Source organism: Acanthopagrus latus, chromosome 18 (genome assembly GCF_904848185.1).
Source record: "Acanthopagrus latus isolate v.2019 chromosome 18, fAcaLat1.1, whole genome shotgun sequence".
Classification (NCBI taxonomy): Eukaryota; Metazoa; Chordata; class Actinopteri; order Spariformes; family Sparidae; genus Acanthopagrus; species Acanthopagrus latus.
Window position 1 is genome coordinate 13043556 of NC_051056.1, and position 24465 is coordinate 13068020.

At 43.0% G+C, this 24465-nt stretch overlaps 1 protein-coding gene across 5 annotated transcripts in view; it reads right to left on the bottom strand.

Moving 5' to 3' along the window:
- gpc3 (glypican 3) overlaps window positions 1–24465 on the bottom strand; it is a 118601-nt gene that overhangs the window by 39029 nt on the left and 55107 nt on the right. For all 5 annotated transcript variants that reach the window (XM_037078088.1, XM_037078091.1, XM_037078090.1 and 2 more), the window contains exons 4-6: window positions 13238–13923; window positions 693–838; window positions 92–217 (exon numbers count right to left, since the gene is read on the bottom strand). In XM_037078088.1, the coding sequence (XP_036933983.1) occupies window positions 92–217; window positions 693–838; window positions 13238–13923 (958 nt within the window). The remainder of the gene's footprint in view (window positions 1–91; window positions 218–692; window positions 839–13237; window positions 13924–24465) is intronic.

Below are 24465 nucleotides of genomic sequence, written 5' to 3' on the forward strand. Positions count from 1 at the left end.
GAGCGCCCTGCAGGCAGCGCTGGAGTGCAAGTAAGTCTGCAGGTGCATTTACCGTAGGGTTGATTTAGAGGCAAATGAGGGCCTGACTCACCTGTCTGTCATCTCCTGCCCGTTCCAGCAGAGGGAGTGGTTTGCTGGAGCAGGCTCGCGGCTGCACAGCGCCTCCCCAAGACCACTGTAGAAGGAGCTGAAGCCCTTCAAGTTGAATATGAACTCCCTGAAGTATGCAAAGACAGGAAATGAAACAGAGGATAAAATAATCTAAACATGACTTCAAAAACATCAGCAGGGGAGGAGAGCAGAGAGATAAACTGTCCTGCAGTGAGAGAAACAGGCAGAGATAGAATACGAGAGAGGATTTAGCTTGATGAGACAAGTCAATGAGACCCCCCTTGAGAGAAAGCGTAAAAGAGGCAAGAATAAGCAGTGTCTCTATTCCTAATTGACATTAATCTGGCCATTGTGCTGCTGAGGCCAGCAGCCCTGCTGGGCATTATTACACTGTTCATTTAAGCCTGTTATTGCATCAGGGGTGTTAAAAACACTAGAGTGGAGAAGGACTAAGTGCCAAAAGGAAACAGGAGAAAATCTGTCCCCAGTATCAGGGACAATATCAGTATGTGGTACATATATTGATGCAGAGCGAGTGCTGCTTCGTCAGCTGGAGGTGGTCTCAGTCCTGACTTCCTCACCTGCGGAGGCCGGCCAGAGTCTCATCAGAGTCCGAGGACAGGGGCTGGGCGTTGAGGGCTGAAGAGACAGCAAGAGACTGGAGAGGATGAGATCCAACGGAGCGAGAGGCACGGGCAGGAGGAGTGCTTCCACACATCCCGCTCACCTGCAGAAGAGACGGGGGAGAAAATGAGACATCAGGATAAAGTGAGCGAATTCAGTGGCCCGAACCTTTTCACCCCACTTGTGTTTCATTTCCTGTTTCAAACCTGTTTATTCAAACACTTAATAGCAGTGACGGTGCAGACAGGAGGAACCTGACGACAACCAAGCTGCAGGCCGTACTCAGCTGAGCCCCTCCGCAAATTGTCATCTGTTTGGGTTTGTTTATTTTTGGGAGGGATGAAAGCGGGGGGATTTGCATAACAAACAAGTCATTGTATCCTGTGCCAGCCTTTTCCGCCTTGTTCGAATTTGTAATCATAACACTCCAAAAAAAACGCGAGCGTGAAAATAAGGCCTCTCGTTTGCAGCTTCTTTCGCCCGTATAAACGCCATTGTGTTTCCACGTGGGACAGCATAACAATAATAAATAAGAAGTCCCTCTCTGTCTCTCAGAGATAATGGACCTGGCACATTCTTTTCAGGTGCAATAAAAATGCAAATGGCTGGTAATGTTTAGCTTGTGGTTTAATGATTTGCCGGTGGTTTAATTTCCCCGGGGGATACAGGCCGAGGCTTAATTCTGCCATGTAATGTTAACAGCTAATTGTGCCCAGCTCCCCTTTAAGTGAATAGGCTGGCACCGCTGCTGCTGAATACTGATGTGACCAGATAGAGAGGAGCCGGACATCTTCATCTGGTGGCGACCGAGGCCACATACACACACATGCACACACATCTGCATGCGCACACACGCCAAATCCCTTGCATAAACAAAAAAGGAATCATTTCATGCAATTACTCTTTGGAACAGAATGCACCTAAGCCCATTAACATGATGAACACGCACTCCTACATACAAACACACACATACACACGCACGCACGCACGCGCACACACACACACACACACACACACACACACCTGTTTATTGAATGCATGCTGACACACAGAAATGCTGATCTGCTGTAAGACAGAATCATCAGGGTTAATCAATACAGCCTTGTCATCCAAGGATACACACACACACACGCACAAACACACACAAACACACACACACACACACACACACACGCACACACACACACACACACACACACACACACACACACACACACACACACACACACACACATACGTTCCTGATAGTCACAGATGGTTGAGTTCTCTTGCACCAGGCATTCACTACCAGAATCACGCCCAGCATCCCTGGCTGGCCATCTCTACTAATACTCCCCTACCATGCATTTGGGAAAAATTACACACACATACACACACAAACAGCCCATTGTCTCTGCCACCCCATTCTCTCCCTCCACATCTTCCTCTCGTGTAATTCTCTCGTTCTCCTGTGCCTGCAGCGAATGCCGGTGCCCCCACAGGCCATGATTAATGTGATTGGAGCTGCGTTCCTCTTTTTGTTTGTGCGTTCCCGGGAAGCCGTAGGGGAGTTGTGGCACAAGGGAAAGACTGATTCAGCGCAGCCGCCGCCCCCTCACCCCCCTTCCCGACGATTGTTTCCGGATTCTTCAAGGAAGGGGCTCATTAGTGGGGTATTAATATCACCCAGGGCTGGACTAACACAACCAACAGGAGAGTCTGCAGATAAAGGCTGCCTCAGCGTGAGAGCTGCGAAATATCTGCACACTTTTATCTGCACCGAGCAGCCAGCATCACTGACAGGGAGGGGTGCTGACGGCCAGTAATACAACACACACACACACACACACACACAGAACTCACAATCCACTTGCACACCTGCGTCTCAGGTTCCATGTGGCACTGTGCTTGTGCAAACATGGTGTAAAGGTAAACTCCAAACAAATCAATGGCGATGCACACGGATCCTGACAGTCTAGTGTATAATCAGGATTTTACATTAATCTTGATCCGGAGGAGTTCTTAATAAGGAAACAGTTTTAGGAGGAGAGATGATACTAACTGTGTTGTCATGGTGGCAGGGTGCCATGCACAGCTGTACCAACATATTGCAGAATATTTGGTGAGTAATGTTTGTGTTCAATGGGAGTCCAGGCTCAGGGGAGAGACTGAGTCAGCATTCAGCTCATCTCCTCCTCCTCCTCCTCCTCCTCCTCCGCCTCCTCCTCTTCCTCATACTCCTCCCAGCATCCTTGTCACCAGCATTGGCACTAACTTCTGGTGAAATGCACACACACACCGACATCCACCTGAAGCCCTTTCAAGTTCTCCCAGTTAAGTAACAATGTCTCCCTATATGTCAAAAGTAAAGTCATGGCAGACAGCTATCATGGCTATATATTCAAACAGATACGGTTCTGTCTGGGCTGGAGAAATGAGAAATATGGTGCAACAATATCCTCCAGTTTGATGTGGTGGAAATGTCTTGAACCACTGATTTACTAAGACAGATAATTCTGAGATATGAATCTAAATTGTGGATATTTTTAGTCGGCTAGAGCAGCTGTTCCCAACCTGACAGCTGAACTTAAGTACGGCTTAACAGCAACCATCGGATGTGTTCAGTTTATTGTATCTTAAAGTGAATGTCATGAAACGCCATTACTGTAGATAATATTTTCTTTTCATACATCTGAACTGTCAGTTAGAGTTTAAGTTTGCACATCTCTTACTACCAGACACAGATAATAACTGGCCGTTTCTAATAAAGTAATCATCCTCTTTCATCCTCACTCTACACAGGCATTAAATATGTGTCCCTATTGTTCAAATGGTCCATATACTGTGGATATGAAGCACTGAAACACAATGAACAAAGGTGGTTAAAACATAATCACACAGAGTGTCAGGTAACTCAGACTGTTTCAGTCTAATCTTCAAATCTCTCTAATCAGCTCAGTATATATTAAACCCACCAGTTCACAAATCTCGTCCTCACATTAATGAGATCAACAAATCCCCAAAAGTTGTAAAAAGGTAATCATTTGTTTATAGCTCAAGGTTGAGTTCTCCTGCAGAGTAAATTAATAATTGTCAGTTCTGAAACATACAGGTACAGTATCTCCAAAAAAGATGAGTAATCTGTGCAGATCAGAGGCTGACTGAGATGAGGTATTAGCTGTTTGTGATTCAAGGTCAAGAACAAAATTATTTTACACTTCCTGAGGCAGATTCCTCAGAGCCATGAAAAGACATTAAATACTGTCTTGATGTGTTTTTGATGTCATAGACATTGATGCAGATGAATTAGTCAGATGTGCCAGACTGAAGCGGATCCATGATATTTTCATGAGGATAATGTTGAGTTGATGACTGGCTCTTTAGTTCAAAGGGTGCAAAAATGTGAGATTTGGAACCATGTTATGGATGAATATATGGCAAACAAACAATGATGAAACATGACAACCGTAGTCTGACATTTTGGTAAAAATGCTTATTTATCCTCTTGTCTAAAGTTAGATGATAAAATTGATAAATGGAAAATTGTCAGTTATACACTTCTGCTCCTGTATGTTAGTTATATTGTGAAGTGCTGCTAGTTTTTTTTCTGTTATCTTTGGACAGATATGACAGAGATGTTCATAGACCAGCCTCCTCTGCACAAAAACACGGGGGTGTTTATCCCCGAGGTGAAGTTCGGTGTGTCCAGCGGTAAGATAGCAGTGTTTCGCAATGTTGTCGCACAGAGCTAGACACGCAAATTGCTCTGTTGTTGGTTGTAAAAATCAACACAAGTGCCTATAAGTCCCAGCTGAAGAACAACAGAAGAGACAGTGGTTGTGTTTTTACGACAAAGTGCTGGCTATGGTTCGTTTAAGTTTGTATGTGTGTGCTAACCACCTCACATTGGACTGCTTCAGTAACGAGGGTCAGTACAAAGTTGGTTTGCCTGGACACTGACCCTCGTAAAAAGGATCAGTCCCAACCATACTGGACCCAGCAACAGCACCTGAGCCACAGGTAAGTGTCACCGCGGTTTGCTCGTATTTTAAATACTATAAGTTGCCTTTACCGTTAGCAGGAGCTAGCATTAGCTGCATGGTAGTAACTGTAACAACACATACGAGCAAACTAAATAACATATTTAGACACACTAACCATTCTGAAACGTCCTGCTACAGTTGCAGAGTCTGTACTTCTTTAGGAGCCTCTCCTTCTGGGTACAACTCTGGGTCAAACTGGTATGGTTGAACGACAGCATCTCGGTGAGCCATAGCGATACATCCACCATAACATTAGCGCATGCAAGGGCTAGCAAGAGGCATCCTCTCCATGAGAGGGGCGTGTAGTAGGCAAGGCAGGTGTTGACAGAAGGAGCTCATCAGCATTTAAAGGTGCAGGCACAGAAACAGCCTGCTCTCAGTAGAGCTCACTTGAGCGACGTTTAGACAGCTGAAATTCAGGACCACGGATGGGTTTCGGGCAACGCATTTTGAATACAGTGTTGCTGGACCTCTGATAGCTGCGTGAAATTGATGATAAACAGTATAATATGGGACCTTTAAGTTAGACACAAATATAAATAGAAAATTCAAAGCAAAAGAATGAACCTTTGTATAATTTGACTGGCAGGTCCTCTGATACACTTATTTAGACATAGCCAAATCTAAATAACAATCTGGGTATGAGACTGGCGTACCAAGCCTCTCACTCTATGTTAGCCTGGGTCGACTCCGACAGACGGATGGGTCGACAGACGGGGACTCAACAATCAACCATCTCTCTGCAGAAAGTTACACAGTGTGGCTTTAATGCTTAGCTTTCATCATTAAGTATAACTTTTCAATTGCACATATAAATATGTAATTTACACAGTAATTTGAAAACCACCATTTATCTTCTACAATTAAAATTAAACATATGTTAATAATATGATAATATCTTCCATAAGGCTTTGATGATTTATCGCAGCATTTACTAATATGATTTAATGCCTGTGCGAGAGCTCCAATGACTTTAAAGCAGCGTCTGACTGCTGTGTCTGCAGTAGCCTGCATGTTTGAGCAGAGGTTTAATTAGTGCTCTTGTTTCTCAGAGAAGCAACAGTTTGCATGTGATCTGATCCGTCTGAGCTATTTCTTACGCACAAAGGGGAAGAAAACAAAAAAAGAGAGCTGATGAAAAGTGTGTTATTGACAAAATAATGTTACTGGCAATTAATGACCAAACTGTGTTGAGTGTGTGAGAAGACACGTCTCTTGTTCTCTGCAGTATTTCCCCTCTAATCTTGGTCAGATCCATCATATTTCCGTCTCAACCTACTTCCCGTCTTCATTTTAAGCCAAGGGGTCGTGGGGTGATGGATGTCTCCTTCACACTCTCCTGTCCTCTCTCCCCTTGGGCTCACTCTTCATACTCTCCCCTCCATTCTTCTCCCTCTTTTTTTCTCCCCCTCTTCTTTGTCGTCGCCTCTCTCCTCTCTTTCTCCTCGGTAACCGGTAAAAATAGAGCTTCATAAATCATGCATCTTCTCTCACAGCAGCGTGTAAGAACAAGAGGAAAAAGAAATAAATGGAGGGGGATGAAAGAGAGAGAAGGATGTTGAGGATGAGATGTAGAGGTGGATGACATCAAACTCCAGGAGAGAGGCGGGAAGTTGACAGGGGAATAGATTGGAGCTGCAGGGCTCTTGGCTGCCCTCTCCGTCTCTCTGAACATTGGTTGATTCACGCTGGAGTTGCACCGGATGGAGGAAATGAATGTTAACATGCCGAGGAGCGCGGCTGGCGGACAATGAGTGGTCATCTCCTCAGCAGAGTAACATGTTTCAAGTCCGCAGTGTGAGAGGAGACGTCTCTCTCACACCTTGAGGACTCTTTTTTTTCACAGATAGAGTCGATCATTTGGTTTGCCACCCTCGGTAACAAGGGTGTGCACTCTCACTGGAGGGGAGGTGAAGTGAGAGACCACAGCTGCGGCTCTCACCATCATGTGAAACTACAAACCAAGACATAGCTCTGCATAGATCTGTTATGTTGTATGCAAAATGTCGAAGTATCACAACGATTACTTGAGGTTTCCACTTAAAAGCCACACGAACACACCTTAAAGACAAGCAGACAGAATTTCAAGCCCACAAATCATATATGTTTACTTCACAGAGACGTTCAGGGACCATTTTTTCCTTCCTGATACAGATTCTAATGCCTGAGCGTGCCTATTGGTTGACGCCAAGTACCGATCTGATACCAGTGCTTTAAATGACTACAATGTATATTATCATTAGCATTTTTTAAATAGCCATCTGCCATAGAGATGTTAATGACTGATGATTAATGGATCAATTGGATCAAAAAGTTAACAGATTAAAACTGTGTTGGCCAACAATCAAGGCACAAAGGTATCTTGTTAAGCATTATGAATACTTGCTTATAAAACATGAAAAACAAATACATAGTTATGATGTTAGAGAAAATATTTAATTTAAAATGACATTTTAAGTGATATTATTACATGTCTGCCGTTTGGTCAGATTTTAAGAGGCCTGTTATTTGACAGATGTGCGTTCTTCAATTAAAAGTCATTTTCTTGTGTTACTTAGTTTATCATTCAAGTAACTTCATCTGTTATTTAAGTCCTAATGTAGCCAACTCTGAGTGTGCACGTAAAGTAGATCATGTGAGTGGTTACACAGTTTTCTGCGGGAAAAATATTTAAATACAGTTGAGCAATGATTAATTGTTAAAGCAGCCAACTTTCCATCAAAGACGTAGCCATAACTTTGCATCCCTCGTACACTACTAACGCTGTATGGATGCGATAAGATTGATGTCATCTTATCTGGCCCCAAGCAGGTTAAACACTTTGTGTAACATAAACAAATACATGGGACGAAAAAATGACTTAATTTATCCAGTCATGAATGAATAAGAGCATGAATAACTAAATGTAGGAATAAATTATAATTCCTTTGAAAACCGAAAGCTTTGCCCACTGTACACATCTGTAGTTTATTGGTAGTATTTTTCAGTGCGACTGACGTTTAACTACAAGACTAGAAATCTTTTTTTTTCTCTGCTGCTCTAAAACAGCAGCTGCCAGTAACAGCATTGAGCGACTTGCTGTGTTGGCTCCTGTTTTGTTTTATCGATTTCCTAGAAAAATGAATTCTATCCTGGTAAATTTATTCTTAATTTTTTGGGGGGGCATTTTAACAGAGCAAATTTCCCCTGTCTTGCTGAGTTTGCTGATATGTGCTTGAGGTTACACACATCATTAAAAAATAAAAATCTGTGTAGTTGGATACAGGTGTACAGGAACTGCTGGGAAGTAGCAGGGTCCTGTTTCTAATAAATACATTATGTAGTATTAGATTTGTGCACAGACTGGCGTGCTCGCTGATGCCCGATAAAGCATTTGAGGCAGCACCAGAGGCGGTTCTGATACTGGTGTTGACATCAGAACAACCCTAATACTTTATATCACTGCATGAGAACTGCCAAAACAGACAATGTTACCAGATTAGTGGTGACTTTAAACATACATTAGACAATATATTTAGTCTGTCAACACTTATGTCCATTGTGTTTATTATGGCAACAGTAGGCAGAGTCTTTCTGAAAATTGTAGTTAAAGGCCTGAAAATACTCCAGAATTCAAAGATTGTTACTTATTATTTAGTTAGTCAAAGTAAAATTATGCAAAGGTACTCTGGGTATGACATCACCAACCCACCCACCAGGTATCTGACCAATGGACACTGATTTAAACCGGAAGATGTGTAATGTGGATCTACTGAACCTGCATCTGATCTATTTTGGACCTTTTTGTGTGAGACACCTGTCACAGCTTAATGTCTGGTTGTCACTGTAGGCTGAGTGCAGTTACATACAATCACAGGCTAATTAGCAGAATTACACAGAATTACACTGAGTAATCACCTGATAAATGGCGTTTATATATTTCCCTCCCTAAATGCACATTTGATTCCTCTCGTTCATCCACATGTGCATGCTTTCCATTTCCTCTCTCTCACTCTTTCTTTATCTTTTTGTTGTCGAGGAGTCGACATGACTCTTATCCGTCAAAATCACTCAATATTTCCGTACATGCATGCCTGGTAACCAAAGTCGAGCACTGATGTAGAACCTATGTCAGAGGGACGCTTGTCTGATACACACTGACCCGTAGAGACAGACCACAGATAACCCATATCACTGTCTGTCTCAACGGAGTATAAGATGAGTAGACTGTGAGCAGCACATGGACTGCACTGATTTTCTGTGGGACTGTCTCATTTTCTCTGAAATTGAAACCTTATTCCATCTGAATAATTTAAAAGCAACTACATGATTACGTGAAAACACTACACTACATTAGACATTCATTTATATTTTTGCTTTCATGCAGATGAAAATAAAAGATTGAAACGTTTAAAACTGTTGAAACAGAATGTAATTTTGTTCCCTCAGTTTTTTCATTACTTTGAGGGTAAAAAGTCAGTGAAACATATTCAGCGCACTGTGAGAAGGCGTCATCTCTTCTTAGAGGAGCTGAGTCAGTGTCCATGCACACACACAAGGAAACTAGTTAAAAACAATCTTCTCTTCATATTATTGTGTCGTCCCCATCTCACTACCTTTTAACAATGACGTAAGTGACAACAAGATAACAGTCCCAAATTCTGCTCATATTCAGGTTCATACTTTTTTTTTAAGGTCTACCAGAAAATGTTAATATGCTTTAATGTTCAAAAACAGCTTCTGAATATAGACTGTGTGCATTTCTCTATAGATTGAGCATTTTGAGGTCACCTAGACCTGCTTTATAAACAGAAAGGACAGAAAATCTTGTTTTCCTCAAATGTTGGTGCAATATGTAATTTTAGTGGAAAACATCAAAAGAATTAACTAAAATCATCAACATAATGTGAAGAAATAACAGTTTTAACATTATGCAGAGACATCTACCAAACTTAGCATGTTAAACACCGAGCCTGACCCACACTGGTCCAAATGCGTGTGCTATCGGTGTAAATGCCAATACATTCCCTGTAATTCAAGCTCCCCGTCTGGACTGCTAGATGCACTGCTAACTGAGCTAACTAGCAAGCTAACTGGTAGCTACAGTTCGCAGCAGTAAGCAGTTATTCTTCTGATATGCTGCCCACAATTTTACTTTTAGAATGACCTCAAGAGAACGCCAATTTTACACATTACGCCTTTAATAGTTACTTGGCTAAGATATGAAAAAACACTGCAACGGTCCTTTCATCCATACAATTATGCACACAAATTATTATTGGAGGTGATTTGAGGTGTTGTCTAATTTTAGTTGACTCCTCTGTGAGAAAAAAATTAGACTTTAGAGAAACGATGCCTCTGTCCCTTCAATGACACCACAGAGCAAGGAGTGTCTCTGCAAGATTACATTCAAACACTCACTCACACACACTCACACACTCAGACACACACACACGACCTTGTCACAGTGCTGAACAATACGCTACCATAGCAGCTTTAATCCCATATACTGGAACCAGAGTCAGAGCCATAAACACAGTCTAAAGTCATCTGCAGTGACTGGAACTGCAGTCTTAAATAAACCCACACCGGCGTTGTTTAATTTTGGATAAGGATCTCTCTCTCACACACACACACACACACACAGAACATTTTCCCCTAAGTCAGCGATTCATGGATGCAGCCACGCCCTCGTGCTGTAGAGTAAGTGAGGTCAACCTGTGTGTTAATAAATGATGGGCTCTGAGTGGAAACCTGGTCGCCGTGGGGATTCTGGGTGTGAGAGTGAAAAGTTCAGCAGATATACAGGAGCGAAAGGCACATCCAGCTCTGTAACTCTGAGAGAAGAAGGGCCTTCATATTTCATGAGCACTTCACCCTCACTTCACATGTGGGCTACGAACAAACTTGACTGTTTTATTGCAGTTGAAACCACACATAACGGGTCACTGCTGCCGAGGAGTGAGAGACGAGTTTCAGGGAGACGTGCTGAGAGAATCTGTCTGGCAGCCTGAAAAATACAACCTTGTTCTCCCTCCCTCCCTCCCTCCCTCACTGTCCTCGCTATTATTTCTCCGTCTCAATTCAGTTCAGCCCAAGGTGCATTCTCGCTTCGGATGTGGGGAGAGACTATGCCGTAGGTCAGTTGTAGCCGCGTCTTGTCACAAGGTAATGTCGTCTTTGTTGGAAGAATTGCAGCCCGGATCACTTACCCTCAACCACAGATAAAAGTCTGAACTGAAGAACTGAAATTAACTTTGTACGAATGTGGTATTTCTTTCATTTCTTCATGTCCTATGGGTTTTTCTGAGGGACAGGGACATAAAATTCCTCTTTCATCTCAAAGAAATCTGTGCAGTGATGGTGCTGGACGGTGCTATAATTTACTGCAATCATTTGGCGATGGTTTGCGATGGTCATACTACCTGTGAACACATGTTCCTGGAAGTGTATTCTGTAACATGAACAGCATGAGTGAAAGAGGTTGCTGTCTGCCCGACAAGACTAGTCTGCAATGAGCACTGGAAAGGCATGTGATGTGGATAAAAAACAAATATCGGGCAGTGCAAAAGCAGTCTGGAAGTGTGATGCATCAGTTTAGAGTCGTGAAGTGTAATATTGTGCCGAACAAGGTGATGACAGTGGGGAAAAAACAAACCCAGTGCATCACTATTTCTATTGAGTGACCTTGTTATGGAAGTGGACATCGCTTCCTTTGGGGTGTTTTATTATTCTATATTTTTGGTCGCCTTAAAAAGTCCTGTTCAGTGAGGACATATGGGAAAAACACTCAATTTTTGTTTTTCTCTTGCCAAGTATAGGACCCCAGACAGTTGAATTATGATTGAATTACAGATGCACGCTGAAAACTAAGCTAGTACTAGCTGATAACTTAAAGCTTCAAAACTGTCCACGAACCAATGTGTGTAGTGTTGGTGGCATTGTAATCACATGGCATCTGTCTGTAACGCAGTAGCATTACGCGTTACTAACAAATATGTCGTTACTTAGCTACTTTACATATGTTCTTCAGTGATCTGTATGATGGGCGAATAGGAAAAAAAGCATCAAACGTGACTTTTCATGCACACTTGCGCAACAATCTCCTGACCTCTTCTGATATCGATGAAGTTCAATACAGGAACACTGTATGGGCTGCCCATGAAGAGGCTCTTCAGCCTCGCCCCTTTGGGTTGACTCCAAGGGGCAACATAACATTTACTTCTCCTCATGAGGTATAACTAGAGTTTTAGTGAGCGAACAGGTCAAATAAGCTGGACAAGCCTTCAAAACCCATGATTTGGATGCTGTTTCAATGAGTTTGGCCCATTAAGTGCACAGTTTATATGCCATTTAAACACATTGTTCCTTTGTTGTTATTGATAAACCATTTTGAAGCAATAGTTATACTAAGAGGTGTTAGGAATGCTAATCTCTATGCTGTTTCATTTAAAGATATAGTTTTATTTTGAGGCTGTTATATAGCCTACAGAGCACAGCATTTTTCTGTGAAGTGCTGTTTAGGCTGACTGTCATTATACTGGATGTCATATATGTTATTACAGATCATAAAACATCTCGTGTTTGTCCTGCTCGTTAAAATAAGGCTGATGTGTGGGCATCAGTAAGGTTTACCTTCATATTCTTAACTGGCAATTATGTAACGATGCATCTCAGGCGATGCTGTGGAGAAACGCAAAAGTTAGGTAATGAGTAATGTAAGGAACTTTCTACAGGGAGCAAAGAAGTAAAGTAATGCATTACTTTTTTCAAAACAATGTCACAAGTTATGTGTAATACATTACTTTTTCAAAAAACACTGATGATGTCACATCAGCTCTGTCCACTTCATTTAAACTAGGAATCACTAGGAATTCCTCAAGACGTACACAGACCCCTTTACAAGAACGACAATTACTCAGATCAACCTAACTATTATCTTTTCTACATGCAAAGGAAGCCATTTGGTCCGATAAAAGGAAAAAGCCAGAGTGATATCAGTTAATTATCTTCACGCTATTCATGTTTCAGGAAGTCAGCAGGAAGTCCTTCAGCTCAGCCAGAGGGAGGCTGTGATGCTCATGCTCTGCAGAACCAAAAGGATGTAAGCCTGACAACTTTCACCATCTTGAAACACAGGTTCCAGTTCTCTTCACACATAATTGAATTTGCCCCAAAACAGGAAATACATGATTGAATTCATCAGCTGCGTGGCTTCAACTGTATTGAATTAGAGACAGAGAGGAAATATCCACAGAGACGTGTGACTTTGCCTCAATTCTGCTGTTTATCTGACAATTGTCCAGACAGATGAGGATATGTGTTTCATAAACTGTGAGCACTGCAGTGTGTTGTGTCTTCAGACTGACTCCTGCAGGTGAAAATTTAATTTTCTCTTTTCTAGGAAGACGCCCACACCACTGCAGCCCCTTGTATTTTTAATGCAGTGCTATTTGCAGTCTACTACTAATTGTGTAGGTGTGTTTGTGTTCTAAACTCACCAGGGCAGTAAGACGGGTGCGTGCGTTCACAGCGTGCCTGAGAGCCAGTTTGATCATTGAAGGCAGCCTCAGAACAACCGCCTCCATGTCCTGCTCTCCCCTCATGGCCCCCGCCAGCTTCCCCAGTCCGTCTACGTAGCTCCTCCAATGGGGCTGCACCTCGGCCGCCCCCCCAAGACATCCTTGCATCACCGCCTGACAGAAGCCTCTGCAAGCTGGCGGCCCCAGCATGCCCTGGCAGTGCGGGCAATACCACAGCCTCAGCAGGGCCCGGCTGCAGTCCCGGCCGGGCCGCAGGTGGTCGGTGGTGTTGACAACCTCGATGCCCAGGTTGAGCGCCTGGAGAAAGACTCGTGTGGCCAGGAGGGAGCGAGACAGACGGGTCATCATCAGTTTGGGAAAAGAGCCAAATGCTCCTGAGTCCTTCCAGGCTCCTCTTACACACTCCTCAGTCGCAGTGGACACGCTGCCCCCCAGCAGGTGGCGGTACGCCAGGGGGAAGAGGCGACCATAGAGCACCGTCACCATGTGGTCCACTTGTGAGTCCGAGCCCAGGATGTAGAGCGACATGTCCAGGAAGAGCTGCCCAACAGAGCTCTGGGCACCTGTTCCAAGACGTGGGAAGTCCGACTTCAGCATGGTTAGGGTTGAGTTACGGCCGTGTCGCAGCACCAGGTCGAAGGCCTCTGAAAGACAGCAAGAGAACAACACAAGATGGAATCAGATGCAGTGGAAGTTGGGACAACTTTTTGCTGAGAGCTGGTGATGGTATGCCCCAGTAATCACAGCCATGGCAAGCTGTCAGAAAATAGGCAGCAACCTCACTCAGAAACACGAAACAGTCAAATAGAGGCAATTCCCCACAAACATCCATCCCATCCCTAATGATCAGAGTCACAGGAATCTTCCCACGCATAGCCTCTCTTTCACTTTTCCCAGCTTTTCTCAATCTGTTGTTTTCTCTAATGGAACTGTTCCGACGTGCACAGCACAAACACACACAGCACTAACAGGCGATCAAAGCATCTGTAACAGAAAGAAAGGAAGATTTGGGGGTTTGACCCGTCAACACAACTAAAGAGCTCACAGGATCTTAAGAAAAAATGATTTTGGAAGAGAGTATTAATCTCAGCATATTAGTCAGCCGGGAGAGGCACGACCATGAGGATGTCTGCAGGGAGGAAAGCATCCAGAGCAGGCAGGAGGGAGGCGTGCGTGGCGGATGCGAGGAGGGAAAATAATCAGCAGCATTTCAAGGCACAAAGTGAAGTCTTATCAACAAGGTGGCATAAGAAGCGAGAGCTCTATCATCGACCTGGTAGCAAAATGACTGAGGACCCAACAACAGAGGGGATTTAAAGCTCCATTACTGAACTTAGCAGGGGAGCTGAGAGTCAGTGAAATGAAGCTTTGGACAGGAGAATAGCTCGGGATGCCGAAATCCCATTTATAGCGCAGCTAGTCCACTACATCTCTTTGTTGGGAGTGATAGCTACGACTGCTTTGTGAGGGCGGGGGAAGCGCTGGTTTAGGGGACATTAGAGGAAGTTATTGGTTTTTGTGCTCCAAAAGCTCACCATTTTATCTCTGTTATTTGATTCTTCTTGCTCGAATAGTTTAATTTCTTTCTCTTCATGCTTCTCTGAGGTCAAATGACGCTCGTCTGCCTACACAGAGCTCTGGGTCCTTGGACAGAACTGAGAAACGATGTGACAGCTCTGTTTTCTTTTGTGTGGAACATTTAATGTGCTCTTCTGTGTGCAATTTAGGGTGCATAAGGAGGTCCACACCATGAAAATATGACACTATCTGAGCAAGGGAAATGAGCATTCCTCCCTCTGTCTGCTCACTGCTGGGGACGTGCAATTCAGCCACGAACTTTTGAAAAATAATTACCATAATCTTCTTTTTCCCACCTCAAATTCAAAGTTGAATTCATAACAAATAAACTTTGTGGCTAAATTTAAGATGTATCATAACAGCAAATAGATGCAAGTGCATGAGTAGAATGCAAATGAATTCTGGGTGGTGTGAATTGAGGTGCAGACACATCTGCGTGAGCTGGAAAAGTTTCAGCTTAAGGGAAAATTGTGCTTAATTTGAGGCTTTATGACCCAATTCGTTAACTTAGAAAGATAATGAGAGGAAGAGGAAAATAACTGGATTTTCTGTTAATCTTTCAAATCAGTGAAAGCCTCAGCTGCTACGTAAATAAGACATAGGCACTGTACACACTGCACACACACAGCCGGAGTGTCAGTATCGTTTACATGCAGTTTTTGGTTATGGATGGGAATCAAGAATTGGTTCCAGCTGAGAACCGATTTCCAATTGCCTGATTGATCCGAATCGTACGGCTCTGAGCTAATCTGCATCTTTATTGCCGGCATGTTTTTTCTTACAGTTGTGTATTGCAAAATAATGACGTCAAACGCATGTGTCTATGCTGCTGGAAGCCTGTAACAAGTAGGAGTCATGGCAAAGAGGAAGAGACAGTTTAAAGACTCAATTTAAAGAAAAAAAACATGAAAATAGTTCTACTTCCAATGCTTGTAAAATTATAATTTCATGTAAGGGTTGACATGCCAGCAATATACTGAAACTGAGGAAAATTCTAGGAATGCCACGTATCTGATGCTCTAAGCAGAAGCGGCACTGCTTTTCAACCGAGCAGCCCGTCCGTGACTGAGGGTAAATATCCCGTTTTAATAACATTCGTGCCGTGCAGGCAGGCTTAGCAGATTTCTTTCTTTGACTAAGAAAACCTTCATGATAACAAATATTCTTTCATTTCATCCATTTTAGATGATGACAGACTTTTGCCAGCTTTCTTCTAATGTGTCTACACTGTGTTCAGACTTAATTAAACTGCTGTGTTGACTCTGAAAACCGGTATATCTCTGATCAAGAACCAATAAAGAATCAGACCAATAAACAGAATCAATACGGCAGTGGTAAAAGTACAATCAGTTTCCATCCCTGTGTTTGGTTCATGCAAGATGAAACACACAAGATGTGTACACAAGATGAAAGGGTGTTTTTATATCATGAACACATTTATGAACATGGCTTATATGCACATGCATTGACTGATTCTGATTGTAAAGGAGTTATTTTCCCTGTTGATGGAAAAAATTCTATGAATATTCTATGATGTTTTCTTGTACTGCACACCTCTTAAAGAGAGGTCAAGTAAAAAGGATGCTTACAACAAGACTGTGTGTCTGAGTTTGAAAGACAGAGCCCAGTACATTGTTGTTAAAAGATGACTTGTTTAAATCAACTGGCTCAAGATAATCCTCGGAAATGAAACTAGTAAGGCGCCAGTTTTTGGTATTGCTGCTCGAAGCTTTCAGGAGAAGCTCAGTCAAACAAAATTACACATGACACTTTCTTGGATACTGAGCAATATGCCTGCCGTGGCGTGGCTGCATCCCCTGGCAGTGTGTGCATCATTGGGGGTTTTAAACTCACATGAATATATCTTAGAGAAGTCAACCGTCATGAAATGTGTATGTGACAAACCCCAGATATTACATCATCATCACTGTCATCTCCACCAGGTGTGGCCCTGACCCTCACTCATTTCATCAGGAAAAGATCTGAAATGGGATCAACAAAATCCCACCCCTCCTGAAGAAATCAGAGAAATCGGGTCTGGGTCATTGATTGGTACTGGTGTTTGCCAAAGATTATCTGGTAATGAGAGGGGTTTACAGAGTCAGTTTTACGCCGCCTGAGCTGCTCACAGACAATATCAAACATGTTCGATATTTATGATTAAAAGTCTAATGGATGATAACATTGGTACTTTCTGAGCCGTACCACAACAAACCAATGAGAAAGGTAACAGGGGCAGATGTTGCTGCCAAGCAATGTTAAACATTGTTGCTCTTGATGCTAACCTTAGTTAGCATCACCTCTCCTTCAGTTCAAACTGAAGGACAGAAAACCCATGTTAACTGCATCGATTAACCCTCTGCCATTTTTTTTTCTCACTACAGCGAGTTGTTGGACCATGCTATTCTTCATTTTGTTTAAGTCTGCTTCCCATTGAGATAATGCGAGGTGCTGTATTTTTCCATCTGGTGTGATAACCTTACCTATAGTGTGTGACTATTTAGTGTAGATTTATTAATGTCACACGTCCAAATTGCACTTAATTGGATACTAAACCTCAGCGGGTCCTCACAATATGCCTGCCAAGTGTGAAGCAGATGGCATGATTGGGTCAGACCAACAGAAGTCCCTTGCTTTAGAGTTGGTGTCTGTAACGGTCACATGCAGCCACAATGGCCGCTGTTCAGCAGAAGTTAAACAGTTGTGCTTAAAATGAGCCATTTATCTCCAAACTGCCTCAGCTGTAAACTGAAGCAGGCGGTGGCTGAAACTCTGAATGTGTGTGTGTGAATATAAAACAGAGTGGAAAACAGTGTGTGTGTGCTCTGCGATACAATCGCTGGGTGAATAAAGGTTAGGAAAAACATTTGAGGATATTTGTGTGAGAGGATGCTCGGAAGCAGTGCACATCTGTTTAGATTTTCAGGCTATGGCTGTCCCGCTGCGTCTGCGGAGCACTTCCCTCTGTGATCAATGAGCAGGCAGATGTGCAGATTGCCAGCTGAGACAAGGAGACAGACTGGGAGGAGGTGAGGCACACCCCGACACACACACGCAGGAAAACATACACGCAGATGAAAATATAAATTCTTCTTCTATTCCCGGTAACACAAAAGCGAGATCCATTTGTTTAGTCTGCTGCTCCTTTTTCTTGGTTTCTTATGAAAGCCTCTTAAATCAAACCCCGTAATTTAGCTGCCACCTGTAGTATCTCTTACACCACAAAGAGGAGAGCCACTTTGTAATGATAAGAGAAAGACTAGAGGGCTCTTCATAAACGCAATTCAATGGCTTTAAGTAGCCTGAGCCCATTTCCTGTGCAGGGCTGTTTGCTCTCTTTCATCAGTGAGAGGCTGTGCAGGATCAGGTGTCCTCTAATGGAGGGGAGAGGGGCTGTATGTCAGGGACCTGTGACATCCTGGATACAACTCTAGGAGGTCAAGAGCATACATTAGCAGGGCAGGAGCTCGCAGGAACGTATTGGGTCACGCTTAAAATTAGCAGTAGCATTTATTTTGTCAGTGTCACAGATGGAGGCAGGAGGCTGGAAAACGGTTTCTCCTCTGAGACTGAGAGTGTTTTACAGACGGATCAGCAGTACAAGGCAGAGGGAAAATGTCTCTGCCGCTCCTCTTTTACCTCTGTTTACCTCTTACACCAGCCAGATAATGTTTACCCCAAGGATTTTAGGCCTCTCAGCTTCCGTGGGCATTAGAAATATGAACATCCACTAAATCATGTCCAATATTAAACAGATACTCGGTCACACTGTCATCAAGGAGACTGTAAATCAGTACTCTGAATGCTTTATTGTAATTTATCTACTTTCTTTACATATGATGCCGTTAATCAAATCCCCCAATTAAAGTGTGATCAAGTGCTGCAGATTCCAGGTAGTCCAAAGTTTGAAGGAAATAAATCTGTGTCAGCAGGGGGTCACTTATTGCCGACACCTCAAAGCTCTAAGTGACTCCAGCTCTGACATAAAACAGTCTTTTCACATAATCTATGAACGGCCTGTCAAATGAACATATTTGATGTGCACGAGGACATCAGTCTGAGTGTTACATAAGTCAACTGGGCTGCTCATAACGCGCCAGACAGACTGACTGACTGACCGCTGACTGTGGTTGACGCGCTGCGGAGGCAGACATGAGCCTCATCAATCAGCGGCCCATACACCTATTATCCCCTGGAGAGGAAAACATCAATAAATTACCCAGCCAATGAGACTAATCCATTTGGCTGATGGGGTGTCACCTCTAGCCGGCATGGAGATTGATGGAGAAGCTGCTGCCACCTGGTCCCGGTGACAAAACAGAACCTGTCCAGGACGCTGAGAGAGAACTGGCAGGAGGGCTGCAGAGCCATTCATAAAGACACATGCCAGCACACTGGGCATCAGGTGGAAACCTTGTATCTCAGTTTTAAAGGTCCCATATTGGAAAAAGTGATTATGAAGCAGGTGTAGGTACTGAATAAAAACTATCAAAAAGATTACTCTACAGAGAAATGCACACAGCCTGTATTCAGAAACTGTACCTTTAAATGAGCCGTCAGTACTTACCTGAGGTTGTGATGTCGCAACCATGTATTCTCAGCTCACAACCACACCCTCAGCACGGCTGATTCTGAAACACACTGGGTGACTAATCAGATCAGACCAGGATTTTTGGGTTTGTCTGAACACTAAATCATGAAAAAAAATTCTGGAAGACTCCCCAAAATAAAAGTTTTAACCATTTTGTAAATGTCATGTTTCTGCAGTAAAAAACAGCGAATCAACAAATCTGTAGAAATCAGTAAGTAAGCTTTAACATGAAAGTATTGAGCTGACAGACATTTGCACCGGCTGACAAATCCACAAACCTCCCAGCAGGCTTCACGTTCAGTTATGATTTTATGAACCGCTCTACAACAAAAGCAGCATCTGTTCATTGACTGTAAACAATATGTTGTTTTTCCAGACACATCTCACTCCCACAGCGCCACCTGTCCCAGGTAACCTGAGAGCAGCTCCACCTGCTTGCTGCTCTTGTGGGACCAGTGTGTGTCCGAGGCCGGCTGCCCCAGGATTATGGGCCGGCGGTGGCTAGACAGAGCAGAGAAGAGCAGAGCAGAACAGGGTGGGGCAAGGGAGGGATGCTTCCAGGAACAAAGCAGACAGGATGCTGGTAAGGCCCAGATAGCATCACCAGCGGACCATGAGGGCCAGTGGACAGCGGGGCAGAAATGAGACATGTATTAGGTTACTCCATCTGTTAGAGAGCACCTCGTCTCACACACAAACACACACAAGCACACTGACGTACACAATGCAATCACACAGTGCACAGCAGTGGCCAGGTGGTGACAGTGTGGGCGAACATTTGGCGAACCGTAGGTGTGAGTCAGGTGTAAGGACAGGAGCTATACACACACACACACACACACACACACAGTAGCAGAATTTCCTTTCCATTCATTTATCTGGCTCCCCAGGAGCTTCTGGACAATGTCTCCCCACAGCTAGACAAAATAAGTAACAATAAGAAATCATCCTCTGCTCTTATTACCTCAGGTCTGCTCATTATAATCACATTTACTGAAGAGGAGGTCAATGTGTCGGACACATATAGAACATATTAGTATAATGCTTATTTTAAATGGGGTGTTTTTTTAATCAAAAACAATACAAAATATAATTAACTAATTTGTTATAACTCGGGTCTTTCTCACATATTTTTATTTTTCTTTGTTTTCATCAATATAATTGATGAGATCTGAGAACATAACGAAATTGCAACGAACACACGAGGAGTCAGACAGACGAGGTACAAACAAGTTAACAGAGTACCCAGTGTATCCAAACCACTTTTTTTTTGGAGGTAAAACAGGATGTTAGTGAAGAGACATTGCTAATAATTACCTCCACTGAAGAGGTATGCACTCTACTGAGTACCATTCTAGTTGCAGAACAAAACTACTGCTGTCACTTCACCACATTTTCACTACCTGATTATTGTGGTCAATCAGAATCATTATATCTTGACTTATTTTGAAATAAGAGACACTATCACACAAATGTATATAAAACCTTGTTCACTGTGTGTTTTTTCTTGACCGGTACATTACTCTCAGAATAGTGTAATATATGAGTGAGGAGGTGGAGAGAGAGTCATGACTGTAGAAGTCAGTTGAAGAAACAAAAGATCGAGATATTTACATTACATCTCATATGTATATGTACACTCATTATCGTACATAACTAAAGTAGGGACAGCACGTCAAAGTTGTACCAAAGAGTCAGCTGTACACTGTGCTGAATTTTACTAATTAATAACTGGATTAGACATTAGTTTGGCAAACCTCAGGGTTTGTTTAGAGTCAAGACAAAGCATTAATTGTCAGACGCACAGTTTAAATGTCAATTCTTCCTTTGCCTTCCACTCTGAATGTAAATGAAACAGAATATGAAAAAGATACTGATAACAACAAGAGCTAAAACAGTATGACCAGTGATGGAGTGCAACTACCTACATTCAGTACTGTACTTAAGGACAATTTTGAGGTACTTGTACTCTATTTCAATATTCTGTTAATTTATCCTTCCATTCCACTACATGCTGGAGGCAGATGTTGTACTTTTAACTCCACTTTATTCATTTGCTAACTTTAGTTGCTGGTTACTTTCCAGATCACAAGCTCCATTTAAATTGATTTATCTTAACTGTAATCAGATTTGAAACAAAAGAACAAACAAAAAGACACATCCTGACAATTACTGAATCTCAGAAACCCTCAAACCCACACAGTTTCCAAATATACATGTAAATACCTGTGTCATCTAATTGTACTTTTAATACTTGAGTTAATTTTATATCAGAAACCCAAAACACAAGTTCTACTACCAAAGTAATAATTTAACATGAAATCTTTACTTTGACTCAAGTATGAAGTTTGGGTCCTTTTTATACCAGTGAATTGAACTCAAGTTGTCCTGTAGTACACCAGAATTTTCCATCATATTCCTAAAAATAATAGTACAAAAGCCAAAAAACATCAAACTAACTTGCACTGGAGTTACTGATATTGAGTGAAAGGAGTGCAGCAGTAGTTCAGGCGGAGCAGTGAAGGTGTCCTTACATTTACTGATTGACATCAGCTTCTTTATTCATGCTGCACAATCACTGGCTCATTCATCGACCATTGGGCTACTCGTCGTATTCATACAGGGGCACGGTGCAACCTTTACAACCTTCTCACACCTCCCACACACAAGGTTTTGGTATTAAGTATTAAATTAAATCAAATTTAATAGTTTGTGTGTGTGTATATTAAGGTTGGTTCGTTCCCCGAGCAGAGTCCTTGAAACGGCTCTGACTCTTTGGAAGCTCTCTCAGTTTACTATCAACGGTCAATACCTTTACAGAAGTGTCCTTGACTGAACCACACTTCACCTCTTTGAATCGAAGAAGTTAATAATAAAAATACTAAAAGAGTAGGACTTAGTGAAATTTATTTTACCGGAGAAAACAGGATCGTTTAGGTGACGCTTTCGTTATGAATGCTTTGCGCTTGTGGACTCGGTGGGGTTTGGAGAATAATCCTCATAATCGGAATAATTACATTAACGTTCATATATCATAAAATACACCACCTCATTTTGAGTGATTGTAAAACAAGCTGGCCACATCCAAAATGCTGGAATGGGCACTTTTATGTATCAATAAAAGACAGGAAGCAGAGGAGACGCACACAGGCCAATACAGCTGCTCCGTCCTGACACAGAATATGCCAGACTGCTTCCTCTGCCTCCATATTTCTGTCTTTCACCACTGACTCCATTGATCTCTGGCGCTGCGGTCCATGCTGAGGTCAAAGTTGAGTCACGCTCCATCTATGACCGGCAAGAGGGCGTTGTTAGAGGACACGGTGTGCAGCAGAATGGAGGACACGGCAAGGTGGGAAGGACAAGAGGGCAAAAAGTGAACTGGAAAAACACAGTGGAGAGCTGGAGGAGAGGAACAGGAGGAACAGGAGGAGGAGGAGGAGGAGGAAGAGGAGGTGGGGGGGGGGGTTAGTGAATGGTGCCAGAACGTGTGGAGAGAAACATTCAACGAGGCAGGCTTTGAAGCTGCATTCAAAGGCTGCTGGAGTCAAGCAGTGCCAGAGCTGCAAGACACATCGCACACACCTCTCGCCAAAACGGGTGAGAGAGACCTGCCACCCCAATCAAATGCTCGCCTTGCAGACAAAATACACATACAGTAGATTCATCTGCGCACTCAGAGGAATCCTACCACTCAGAAGTGAAAGGCTATTCCAATAATGGATCCATTCCCAGCACACGGGCCGAGACACAGAGACAGGACACACACACACATACACACACGCACATACACACACACACACAGCTCTCGTTGCTCTCCAGGGTTGTGATTTGAGGACGTTGATAGAAAGCCTGCAGCCCATCCAGAGTGGAGACAGGTTGAGCGGAGATGAGAGAGGTCACAGAAAACACAGCTTGAGTACTCCACTCCAAATCAGGCCGCCAAGCTCTATTAATCCAATATGCATCTCTAAGTAGATCCCGTGGTTTAGGATGAATACACTCCTACTCGTTCACCCTCTAGTCTATCTTTCATGCTCGCAACGCATCACGCCCATGCACCGGCTTAATTCAGCACAGCTCGCTTTTCACACAGAAACAAATGAAACAGCAGGAATATTTGCATTGCCATTTCTCATAAAGTGCTTAAATACCAGCAAAAGATGAGATTCATTCCTTTTTGAAGTCGGGCTTTTTAGGACTTTAAAAAAGCGTCGGACTGAACTGCGGTGAACTCATGAAGAGAAGCGGCGAGGGGATACAGAGTGTTTTTGAAGTTCTTGAAACAGATGGGTGCACAGTGTGAGATAGAGGGAGAAACAAGGAGTGTGAGAGATAGAGAGAGCGAGATGGAGGAAAACCGTGAGGGATGACTGGACGGCTGCCGCCTTAATTGTGAACGTGGAGCTGTGGACTTGTTACAACACAAAGAACTTTGGGCGGATTGAAAAACAATGTACAAACTATCATGTCGGACTTGTTTCCCCTGTGTCTGACCTCGAGCTAGACTCTCTGCTGCCTGCTTTACAGTCAGCGCGACCTCAGAATATTTAAGGTTAATATTAAAACATAAGTTATTACACTCATTAACTCACACTCTACCCCCTTGATGCCTGTGCATGCTTGAGATGAGAACAAATCCTACCTTTGTTCTTAATTAATACAAGCTGAATTTAATAAAAGATTAGAAAGGCCAGTGCCTCGCTGGTTTAATAATTAATTGAGAGTTATATTAGCTCTTTTCTTAATAATGCTACACAGTATGTGAGATGATACACTGCTATGAGGTTAGCTGAAGATGTCTTACCCGTGTCTTGAGATCCAATGGACTGTGTGTGTGTGTGTGTGTGTGTGTGTGTGTGTGTGTGTGTGTGTGTGTGATTGTGTTTGTAATTGACTGCCTGAACCCATGAGGACTGAAGGACATCAATGACAGTTTCATTACAGAGCGCAGTGTAAGGGCCGCAGTGTTTACTGTATCCCTTCCTCGTGACAATGTGGGCAGGAATGCGACAAT